Raw genomic sequence first — 12146 nt, 5'->3', positions numbered from 1 at the left:
CTCCAGCCCCAGGTTTAGTACTTTAATGCTGAATATTTCTTTCTCTTTGTTTAATTACTGAGCAATTTTTTTGTTACTTTTTGCCTTTTGCTTTGACACTGACCAAAATTTTTAAGATAAAATTTCATTTTATCACTTAAGTACTATTTCTATTCCATTATTAAGCTTTGTGTTTAGTAAGTCTTAACTATTCTAATTTCATCCAGACTTCGAATTATTTGCTTATAATGAGTCATGCCAAGGTGAGACAGAATAATCTCGCTAGAACCAACAGAAATATTCTACTTTCTTCCTACGTGAGAAAATATAACTGTTATTTCATATTTTCTTCTCCATTCATCCATTCTTTTACATTATATTTATTGAGCAGTTTTCCTATACTGTGAACTTTAAATTCTAGCCAAAAAAAGTGACATTGTATAATTAGTTATTTCATTCCTCATTTAACTGAAATGATGATCAATGCAGTTATGAAGAGACATGTGATGCTGTACCTGTATATCATGTGACCCAGCGTAGGGGTCATGGAAAGCTCAGAAGGAAGAGAACGAGAAAGGAAGGTAGCCAAATTGTAAAGTATGAGGACTGAGGGATACACAGAGCTTGTTGAACTATGTTCTCAGCTAATGAAAAAAACAAATTATGTTGGTGCTTATGAGTAATTCTCTTGCACTCAATTGAGACATACCAAATGTATGTTTGCGAATGACAGAATAAGTAATCCTGACTTGCCTACGGTAGGAGTGAAATTTATCAGCTTGTGTGGTGGGTAGCCTGGTGTATCCCCATCAAAACTGGACCTGGGGCCCAAACAATGACATCAGAGCCCAGTGTCATCACTATATCCGGTCTCTACTTTCTGTTGTCACAGCTTTGTTCATAGCTTTCCCACACTCACTGAGAAATACACTTCCATCCTTTTAAGTTTAAGTTCAAGAGAAGTAAAGAAAGACACCTTATTTCTAACAGTTGTGGAGAAAGTCTCACTTGTTCTGACAGAGTTGAGTACTCATTCTTGAGTACTCAATCAGGATGGCCAGAGAAATGGAAAATTCTGACTGTGGCAGCATTGAGGTCTATACATAGAGTTAATGTTTGCATCTCTAGACATAAATAAGCCTGTATTTTATAGAAGGATGAAGGAATTCTGGACAGCATTAATAATAGATGTCTAGTTTTTATATCTTCAATAATTTTGCTGCAGTTTCGACCTTGTTCTGCTCCATTAAAATTGAATCTTCGGGGAAGAATTATTTATAAATTAAATATGTCTTGTTAAAAAAATAACTCCAAGGTCTCTGATTTCCAATGAACTGAGACTGGGAAATTCTGTGATCCAGAATGAATTTTTAATTTCACAAGTGTAAATATGGATGTTTCCAGATCCTGCTCATATTTTTACCCTTGTGCTATTTTTTTATTTGGTTTGGATTTTGACCACACCTGGCAGGTTCAGAGGCTACTTCTGGCTTCATGCTGAGGGTTATAGGTGGGTCACTCTTGATGTTACTTGGGGGACCAGGTTGTATGGGAGCTAGAATCCAACTTCCTGTGTGCAATGCGTGGGCTCAGCCCATTGAATCCTCTCTCCAGTTCTCTTAGTTCTGAAGCCATGGAAATCTGCCCAGAATCTTCTTTCTCTGATATGGTTTACAAGGCTGCATAGCTTCAGATATCTTCATCTACACATGGAAATTGCATATAATTCCAATAGTTTTCATTAGGAAGTTATCTTTCTTTCATCTTGGATTTTCTGATGCTCCCAATTCATAAACATCACCATGGAGAAAGCAGGTTTGGAAGAAAGCCTACCCACCAAAGATTTTTGAGAGTATCTCATATTTTAAAAACTGCATAAGCATGCCAGATGTAACAATTCTCTTTCAAGAACTGCTAAGGTTGATGTACTTGATCTTGCCAGGCCTGGGAGTAAACAGATGATACTTCATAAGCCCCTCTGGCCAGCTGGTCAGAGCTGACAGCAGCAATATGCTGAGAAGAATTATGAGATTCAATCCAAACTTCAGGGAAGAAGGTGCTGAAAGTGGGGGGCTTTTGCCTACATGTGAGAGTCGGAATATGAAGGAGTCATGTCTGTACACTCTAACTACAAATCCCTGACATACAAAAGTTTCCTGTTTTCTCCCTGCTCTGTATACATTTCCTCTGGACTGTGAGACTAGTCTAGGAAAATGACTTTGACCCACCAACAGTAAGAATCCCTGTCTAGGCGGGAGCCTGGACAAGGAGGCAAACACTGGATTTTTTTTTTTTTCGGGATGCAGCTCCTCTGAGGGGCAGGAAAGTTCAGCTTGGGCACAAGCCAGCGTGTGAATCCTCCCTAAAGTTTACTCCTGGAACTACTCAATCGGTCCACGCTGGTCATTGTATCCTCTGCTAGAGACCTTAACCTCTGTTGCTTCTAACAGTAAGCTTTACAACTTACAACGTGTGCCTAAGGGAACAGGCATGTATTTCAACAGTAGAGGACTTGCCTTGCATGGATGAGACCCTGGATTCAGTCCTGGAACTACAAAACATTTTTAAAAGTATGTGAAGGTGCTGGGGAAGTAGCTCAAAGTGCTGGAGCACATTCATGCCTTGTATGCACGAGCGTCACCTCTTCCCCCTCAGCACAAGGGGACGCGTATTGCTGCAGGAGAGTGGTCAGGACTGGAAGGTCCACTGGGAGATCTCTAATTTTTTTTACTTTATTTTATTTTATTCTATTTTCTTTAGATATTCATAAGGTGGGCTTTTTTTTCTCTAGTTTTTTAAATATGTATAAAGGAATACAGTGTTGGAGGAATGGAATGGTTCTGTCTCCACAGAAATTTCCATGAAAAGGACTTTCTTTTTGGAGAGTGGTGACTGGGACTAACCCCTGCCTCTTCTCTCAGGAATCATTCCTGGTCAGTTTGGGGACCATATGAGGAACTGGGGATCAATCTTAGGTCAGCTGCATGCAAGGCAACTTCCGAACCTGCTCTGTGATCTCTCGGGACCCTGAAGAGGACTTTTTTTTTTTTGTCACACCCAGCAATGTTCATGGGTTACTTCTGGCTCTGCACTTAAGAATCACTCCTGGCAGTGCTCGGGGGACCATAAGGGGTGCTGGGAATGGAACCTGGGTTGACCACGTGCAAGGCAAATGCCCTCCCCACTTTGCTATCACTCCAGCCCTAAAGAGGACATTTTAAATGCAATTGCCATGTAATATGGTTAGCAGGAAAATTTCCCACAGCTGTTGACTTCTTGCTTTTGACTTTGAATTACGAGACTGAGAGACTGATCTGGACTTAGAAAGCTGATTTTGTTTCTATAAGTCAAAGGGTACACAGAAATGTACCAAAGTGGGGAGGGGTGAGAGAGAAAGAGAGAAAGAAAAAGAGAGAGGAGAGAGAGAAAGAGAGAGAGAGGGAGGGAGGGAGGGAGGGAGAGAGAGAGAGAGAGAGAGAGAGAGAGAGAGAGAGAGAGAGAGAGAGAGAGAGGAAAAGTGCCTGCTCAGAGATGGGGCAGGGAGGGCAGAAGAGAAACTGGGGACATTGGTGGTGGAACATGTACACTGGTGACGGGACAGGTGGTGTTGGAACATTATATAACTGAAACCCAATCATGAACAACCTTGTAACTGTATCTCATGGTGATTGAATTTAAAAATTTTAAAAAGAAAGAAAGAAAAAGGCAGAGGTATTTCACTCAAGTGGCTGAAGGGTGGTTCCACTGAGGGAAGTTTCCTTCCTTACATTTCCTGGCGGGTAAAAGGGAGTTTTGAGGGGGCATGACTGACTCCTGGAGACTGTTCTTGGTGGACTTCAGAGCTCTGGGCAACTGCAGACTGGGAGACACGGGTCTCTGAGCTGGATTCCCGCCTCCTACTTCTTCTTCCTGTGTTGCTTTCTGTCAGACTGGTTCTCTCGGCTTACCCCGTCCTCTCTTTCAGAATATCTCTTCCAACGTGCTGGAAGAGTCTGCGGTCTCTGACGACACCCTGTCTCCTGACGAGGACGGTGTGTGCTCAGGCCGCTACTTCACTGAGAGCGGCCTGGTGGGCCTCCTGGAGCAGGCGGCTGAGCTCTTCAACACGGTCAGTACATGCGCTGGGGCTAACCCTTCCTGCTGGACCTGTGAGGGGTGCGCTGGTGGTGTGGGGGTCTGCATGCTGCGTTGCCTCATTTTTCCCAAGGGAGTTCAGGAGGCCTTTCATGGCTGCCATGCACTGACCTCCATCCCACGGTATCATTGCTGATGAATCAGCCTGGAAATGAAGCCTCTGAGCAGAGAAATGGCTTGCCCTGGCAACACAATACACGAGGAGGCATGTTCTCACTCCCTCACATTTTCTGTCAGAGAGAAAATGTTGGTCCAGAGCCCAAAGTGAGATGTCCTCAGGAGGGTCATAGACCAGGACCAGCTGTCGGGGCAGGAAACTCCCGGGACACTGTCAAGAACCTAACTGGTTCCAGTAATAGAAAAAAAAAAAATATATATATATATATATATATATATATATATATCGATTCACCCATGGCTGTTTGGAGCAGGGGAGAAAGTCTCTTGCCTTTTTCGTTTGAATAACCCCCCTCCTCCTCCACCGTTTTAGGCCCAGTAAATATTTAATGGTGCGCTAAATTTATCTGGTCCGATTTTCATAGCCTTTTATTTCTCTTTCCTCTTTGCTTTTGAATTTTTAAATTCCCACCCACAGCCTCTAGTCCTTTTAATTGCAATTTTAATGCTCTTCTCTTCCCCTTCCACAACCTCTCCCACCAACCCTTTCCCCACCCAGCTTTCTTTCTTTTTTTTTTCTTTGTTTTGGGTCACACCTGGCGATGCACAGGGGTTACTCCTGGCTCTGCACTCAGGAACCACTCCTGGCAGTGTTCAGGGGACCATATGGGATGCTGGAAATCAAACCCGGGTTGGCCGAGTGCAAGGCAAACGCCCTACCCGCTGTGCTTTCGCTCCAGTCCCCCAGCTTTCTTTTTAACATGGAAAGAAATTCATAGATTCCTGCTGTTGAGTGGGATAATACCCTGTTGACTCAGCACGCAGGAACATCTGGCTCCAGGGGAGCCCTGTGGCATCTCAACATGCTCACGGCACCTTCCCGAGGAACCATCACCCTCTGCTCTCAGCCTCCTGTCCTGCTCTTCCTCTATGAAAACCTTTCTTGCTCACCATCACCCTTCCAGGACCTTCTCTTTTAGCACATGTCTGCTCTGGTTGGAATGCTGCAGCCACCCTAAACCTCGACCTCATCCCACGCTCCCAGACAGTGTGGTATCGATAGCTCATCCTTCCTCCAGTACATAATGAGTGCTGGTGACTCCTCCCCAGGTGCCAGTGGATTCAGTTCTCTTTGGTTTCCCTCTTGTTAACAGGGAGGATTGTATGAGACGGTTAATGAGGTCTATAAGCTGGTTATCCCCATCCTCGAAGCGCATCGAGATTTCCGGAAGCTCACCTCCACTCATGACAAGCTGCAGAAGGCCTTTGACAGCATCATCAGCAAGGTAGCGGGGGTCCCATTACCGGCAGGTTACCCTACCCCAGAGATATCCTCCTCTCAAGTGATTTGTCAGATTCCCAATATTAACTTTCACTTGCACCTACCAAATGGCATAGGGCAGAAAATAGAGGACCGGAATTGAGAGCCGGAAAAAAAAGACAGCTTGAATTACATTAGAGCTAGAAAATGTAAAACGTGTTTAAACGCACCTAAAAGACATCCTCGATTTTGCTGATCTTCTGAATTGCAAAACTAAGAAAAGTTTTTTTTGTCTTTTGTTTTTGTTTGTTTTTATTCACCAGGGCCATAAAAGAATGTTTGGAACTTATTTCCGAGTTGGTTTCTATGGATCCAAATTTGGGGATTTGGATGAACAAGAATTTGTTTACAAAGAACCGGCGATTACCAAGCTTCCAGAGATCTCTCACAGACTAGAGGTAAGATAAGTGATTCCATGTGCTAAATATCACACACTTTACAAAAACAAGGTAGAACAGACAAAGCACAACATGGCTTGGTTGTGAATCTATAAATTTTTCCACATTGCTTGGATAATGCAAAGGTATTAACTAAGCTCACGAGGCAAAATTCAGATTTTCCTCCAAGATTCCACAGGCTTGGCAAAGTTTGAAATTATATCCTACTTATTTTTAAGACCATGCAAAATTCAATATCGTGCTTTCTTAGAGTCTTTTCCTTTTTCAGCTTGAAGATATTTTTATCTTGACTTTGTGCTAATCTGACCAAATTGTCCCTTAAAAAGCCTGTGGTCCACCCTCTGGTGTCACTGTCAGAACAGTTCTGACCACCCAGAGCCACATAGTGACAGCAGCCACACCGGGGCCTGTGTGGGGCAACAGACTCTTCCTGTTGAGTTTGGAGCCTCCTCTTTGGATAATCAGAGTCAGTGCTCCACCCCAGGGCTCCCAGCCCCAACACCGACATGTTCACATTCAATGCTAAAGCAGCAGAAATGAGCTGCGTGTTCATGGAGGAAAGGCTGGAGCATCGGAAAAGGAGAAGAAAACTAAAGACATCAACCACAAGAGACAAAGCACTAAGAAATCAAGCAAAAAGTCAAGTGGGCCCCCAAACCAAAATTGAGTAACTGGGAACCCCTGAATGCAGAGATTCGTTCCTTTTGCTTTCTTGCTACTGATACTCCTTCATGATGTAAAACTTCAAATATGCTCGTTACCAAATTGCTTCTCGATGCCAGCTTAGTCCTTACTAGACTTAAAGAAGCCATGAGCCAATATGGTTGGTTGATTTTTCCAAAGTTGGTTTTGTTCATGAAACAGAGAGCTAGCAACTGACCCTAGGTCACTTGGTTCCCTAATATAGTTCCCCCTACTTAGGACTTGTAGTAGATATTATTTTCTGGTGCATACTGTGTGGAAGAGCCTGGCAAGCTCCCCGTGGCATATTCGATATGCCAAATACAGTAACAATAACAGGTCTCATTCCCCTGACCCTGAAAAGAACCTCCAATTGTTGGAAAAAAGGAGTAAGGAGAGGCTGCTAAAATCTCAGGGCTGGGACGAATGGAGACGTTACTGGTGCCCACTCGAGTAAATCGATGAATGGGAGGACAGTGGTACAGTGATACTGTGGTTTATGATGTTGTGGGGAACCTAGTGATCTCCAAGTTCTTAAGGTACAAAAAGCAGTGACTAAATAATGTCATGCAGCTGGAGCTGTCTCAGGAAATACGATGCCTTTGGTTGAATTAGAGCCCGAGTGTGCATCACTGTAGGAGGTGGGCATAGGTTGGCAATGCTGGACTTCCTTCTATTTTTATTTTTGTTTCAGGAAATACTTAAGTTGCTTCATTAGCTCAGAGAGACTTTCAATAATCAATGAGCAAATTCTTGCTCCCATTTATTTCAAACTCCTACTTTTGAAAGGACAACCAGTTATGTTTCGTTAAAACAGCCTTTTTCTTCTGTTTGTTCTTGTCTAGGGATTTTATGGACAGTGTTTTGGTACTGAATTTGTAGAAGTAATAAAAGACTCAGCTCCTGTGGACAAAACCAAGTTGGATCCTAATAAGGTAAAGGGAAATTTATAAAAAAGTGACTGTCGAGTTGTTTCTTTTTGTTCTCCACTGAGAATCTAAAGTAGCTTCCTCTGCTCAGGATCTCCAGGTCATCTAAATGCACCCAAACATTTTTGTTATAGATTCACTGATCTACTGTTAAATCAAACCATCAAGAAATCAGAACTGATATTTGCATTTATCAAACACTACATGCTTTATACTACAGGAGGCCCTAAGAAATAATTTTGTTTCATTCTTTACTTGCCCTTGGAAGTAGGTTTTGCTGTTCCTATTTTACAAATGAAAAAACTGAGGTATAAAAAAAGTTAAGCAGGATCTGGAGTGATAGCACAGCAGGTAGGGCGTTTGCCTTGCTCGCGGCCAACCCGGGTTCGATTCCAAGCACCCCATATGGTCCCCTGAGCACCGCCAGGAGTAATTCCTGAGTGCAGAGCCAGGAGTAACCCCTGTGCATCGCTGGGTGTGACCCAAAAAAGCAAAAAAAAAAAAAAAAAAAAAGTTAAGCAGTTTCCCAAGATCATGCAAGTGTCCAGGCCCCAAACCTGCAGTCTCAATCACTGCTTTTTATGGCCTTTCAGTGAAACTTTAGACCCTCCATTTGAAACAGGTTGCAAAGATGCAAACTTGTTACTGACATCCTTGAGTGGCAACTGCTTCAGGCGGACAATATTTCGCCCAGCCAAGTGCAAGATTACTCTGAAAAGGGGCTGGGCTGCCTCCTTTTTTATTTTTATTTTATTTTTTTTATTACTAGCAGCATTCTCTCTCCCTGCCAACTGTGGGTGTTCTGCAACACAATTCTGATGCACCCACAGTTCAGTTGAGATGCCGTCAGCTACGGCTTCATTCCTCAGAGGCCAACCACAAGGGGGGGCCCTAGGCCACCTGCATTTCCAACCAGAAAGCCACACAGATGGGGGTTCACCTCTGCCCCTCAGATTAGATCATTCACAAAAATAACACAGAAGAAAGCACCCTCAGGAAAGTGCTCTACTGACGATTCCTATTATATGGAAAAGGTGGACATAGAGGAATCCCTCTCCTACTGGACTCGGCCCCCTTCCAGGCTGGGCAGACTGTACACCAGCCAGGAGGCTGCAGTGTGTCTTGTCATCCACAGCTTTTATTGAGGTTTTCATTGGCTGGCCGACTCATCATCTGCTTTGCACGGCTCAGTCCCTAGCCCCCTTTCCTACCAAAAGGTCAGTGTGGTCCAAGCTTCCCACCCTGTAATCACATGATTGCTCCTTTTGGTAACCAGTGTCCATTCTACAACTTTCTAGGGATATCATGAGTCACTCAGAATAATTTTTATTGGTTATTATAATAAAAACAAATGCTACACTGAAGTTGCTATAATTATTATTAAAATGACACCCTATGATTTCAAATGTCTTTTGTGGGTTGTTTGGTTTGGAGGTATTTTGTTTAGTTGTTTGGTTTTGTTTTTGAGCTACAATCAGTGATGCTCAGGACTTACAACAGGCTCTGTGCTCAGGGATCACCCCTGGCAATTCTTGGGAGACTGTGTGGAACCAGGCATCAAATATGTGCAAAGCAAGAGCCTTAACTCCTGTATTATCTCTTTGGCTTCTTCTATGCATTTTTGAAATTCTGTCCCAGGAAATGTGGACAGTGACTAGACCTATTTTTTTTTTTATTATACCCCAAAGTGGTATATATCTTCTCAGCCTGCCTCATGTATAGAGATTTCACAAGGGAATTTTCTAAGCTGCTATAAAAAAAATGCCGGTATTATTCGGGGCTGGGGGACAAAGGACCCATCGCTCTCTGGCAAGGGTTTATCCTGAGGAATCCAAGCTTTTCTCTCAGTTCTGTCATCCAGGATATTATGGTGGTGATGCAAGTTTTGAGGAATTAGCCAAGTTTAAGAGTTTGTTTTTCTGAATAGTTCAGAAGATTTCTTTTTTAAACTTCAGTTCCATTCCCTCATCTAAAAGCAGTAATTGTGATAAAAGCAGGACCCTTGAAGGCTGTGGCTGGCCCTGTGCCTGGGATGCTCCTGGCATAGCACATACTATGTAAGGATACCTAGCGTTCCTGGTATAGCAGGCTCGTTCCTCCTCTCTTAAAACGTTCAAGGAAGGTTGTGAAAATTTTACATGAGAATCGTAACCCAGAATTATGACCAGGTTTCATAAGACCAAATGGTGACATATATGGTGAGTTATTGATTTAATGGTGATTTAACTGTGCCTTACCCATTCTCTACAGTAGCAGAGCATAAGATCATTGTCACTCTTTCTCTGCTACAGAATTCTTTTTTTTTTTTTCTTTTTGGGTCACACCCGGTGTTGCACAGGGGTTACTGCTGGCTCATGCATTCAGGAATTACTCCTAGAGGTGCTTGGGGGACCATATGGGATGCTGGGAATTGAACCTGGGTCGGCCACATGTAAGGCAAACGCCCTACCCACTGTGCTATTGCTTCAGCCCCTACAGAATTACTCTTTCTCAATAAATATCCCCTTTATAGGCTCTGTGTGTGTGCATTTGCATACATGCATGATGCATGGATACATATGCTTCTACTTTAATTAGGCAAGTGCAAAAATTTAGTGTTTGGGTGTGGATTTTGATAACCATGTAACCATCACCACAATCATGATCTAGATGACTCCATCACCCAGAAATTTCCCCCTGGCTACTGTATAGTCATCTCCTCACTCTGCCTTAGCCCTACCAGTGAACTGTATTCTATCTCAGCAGCTTAGCTTCTTCTTAAATGTCTTGTCTTTGCTAATAAGCATAATCATTTAGCTTTTTCCGAGCTGGACTTCTTTCACTTTTCATAATGTGTTTGAGACTCATCCAGATTATAGTAGCTGCTTCCTTTTCATTGCTGTGTAATATTCATCTGCATCTATATACCACCATTCGATTATGTATACCACACTGAAGGCATACATGTAGGTGCTTATAAATTTCATATTGTGGAGAGTATCACTAGACATATTGATGAAAAGGTTTTAGCTTAGGTTTTAGTTTATGAAAAGGTTTAGTATACTAAGAGTGTTTCTTTTTTATTTCTTTGAGGTAGCCACGTCAGAGTGGACTTGTGGGCTTGTATAATGTAGATCATTTAGTTGTATAAGAAATGTCCAGGGGCTGGAGCAATAGCACAGTGGGTAGGGCGCTTGCCTTGCACGCGGCCGACCCAGGCTGACCCAGGCTGACCCAGGTTCGAATCCCAACATCCCATATGGTCCCCTGAGCACCGCCAGGGGTAATTCCTGAGTGTAGAACCAGGAGTAACCCCTGTGCATTGCCGGGTGTGACCCAAAAAGCAAAAAAAAAAAAAAAAGAAATGTCCAGCTTCTGGGCTGGAGCGATAGCACAGTGGGTAGGGCATTTGCCTTGCATGCGGCCAACCCGGTTTCGATTCCCAGCATCCCATATGGTCCACTGAGTACTGCCAGAAGTAATTCCTGAGTGCAGAGCCAGGAGTAACACTGTGCATTGCCAGGTGTGACCCGAAAAGCAAAAAAAAAAAAAAAAAAGAAGGAAAGCAAGCAAGAAAGCAAGCAAGAAAGCAAGCGAGCAAGAAAGGAAGGAAGAAAGAAAGGAAGGGAGGAAGGGAGTGAGTGAGGAAGGAAGGAAGGAAGGAAGGAAGGAAGGAAGGAAGGAAGGAAGGAAGGAAGGAAGGAAGGAAGGAAGGAAGGAAGGAAGGAAGGAAGGAAGGAAGGAAGGAAGGAAGGAAGGAAGGAAGGAAGGAAGGAAGGAAGGAAGGAAGGAAGGTCCAGCTTCTTTGGGAAAATACCATTTTGCGTTTCTGCCTGACTGTGTGGAAGTTCCGGCTGCTTCCTTTCATCCTCCAGGGCTTGAGAGCACCAGATTTCTTTACCTCGCTCTTTGAACAGGTGTGCAGCTGCCACGGTCCTTCTGACAAAGCAGACTGATCTTTTTCAAACTGAAATTTGCAAAGTGTCAGAATGAGTTTTAGGCACTCCAGTAGGTCTGCGAGGAGGGCCAGCTTTCTCGCCCTATTAGGTGTTCTCTTCTTCACACAGGTGTTCTCTTCTTCACACAGGTGTTCTCTTCCTCTTGGTCCTGGGTCTCCAAGGGAGAGGAGGAAGGGTGCCAGTGCTTTGGGCTCCCTAGGCCTCCTGAGCTCTGAGGAGGGGCAGGGGAAGTGTCCAGCTGTGTTCCCCACCCGCCCCGGGGGCTCACTGCGGGCTCCATTGTGAACTAGCTCACTCCCTCCTTCCCTGCCTCCTCTCGCAGGCCTACATACAAATCACATTTGTGGAGCCCTACTTTGACGAGTATGAGATGAAAGACCGGGTGACCTACTTTGAGAAGAATTTCAACCTGCGGAGGTTCATGTACACCACCCCGTTCACCCTGGAGGGGCGGCCGCGGGGGGAGCTGCATGAGCAGTACCGGCGGAACTCGGTGCTCACCACCATGCACGCCTTCCCCTACATCAAGACCAGGATCCGCGTGGTCCAGAAGGAGGAGGTAAGGCCCCTGCCAGCAGAGGGAATGGGTGGGCCCCGGGCTGGGACACCCCTGAAGGAAGGCACCTGGAGAGCCTCCCAGCATACACAC

At 44.2% G+C, this 12146-nt stretch overlaps 1 protein-coding gene across 3 annotated transcripts in view; it reads left to right on the top strand.

Annotated features, from left to right (window-relative positions):
* DOCK8 (dedicator of cytokinesis 8) overlaps positions 1-12146 on the top strand; it is a 245233-nt gene that overhangs the window by 216229 nt on the left and 16858 nt on the right. For all 3 annotated transcript variants that reach the window (XM_055144883.1, XM_055144873.1, XM_055144887.1), the window contains 5 exons: positions 3944-4087; positions 5385-5516; positions 5815-5949; positions 7476-7565; positions 11820-12056. In XM_055144883.1, the coding sequence (XP_055000858.1) occupies positions 3944-4087; positions 5385-5516; positions 5815-5949; positions 7476-7565; positions 11820-12056 (738 nt within the window). The remainder of the gene's footprint in view (positions 1-3943; positions 4088-5384; positions 5517-5814; positions 5950-7475; positions 7566-11819; positions 12057-12146) is intronic.

The sequence above is a fragment of the Sorex araneus genome, chromosome 1, assembly GCF_027595985.1.
Source record: "Sorex araneus isolate mSorAra2 chromosome 1, mSorAra2.pri, whole genome shotgun sequence".
Classification (NCBI taxonomy): Eukaryota; Metazoa; Chordata; class Mammalia; order Eulipotyphla; family Soricidae; genus Sorex; species Sorex araneus.
The sequence above is the reverse complement of the archived record's forward strand: the minus strand, read 5'-3'. Positions and strand labels throughout refer to the sequence as shown.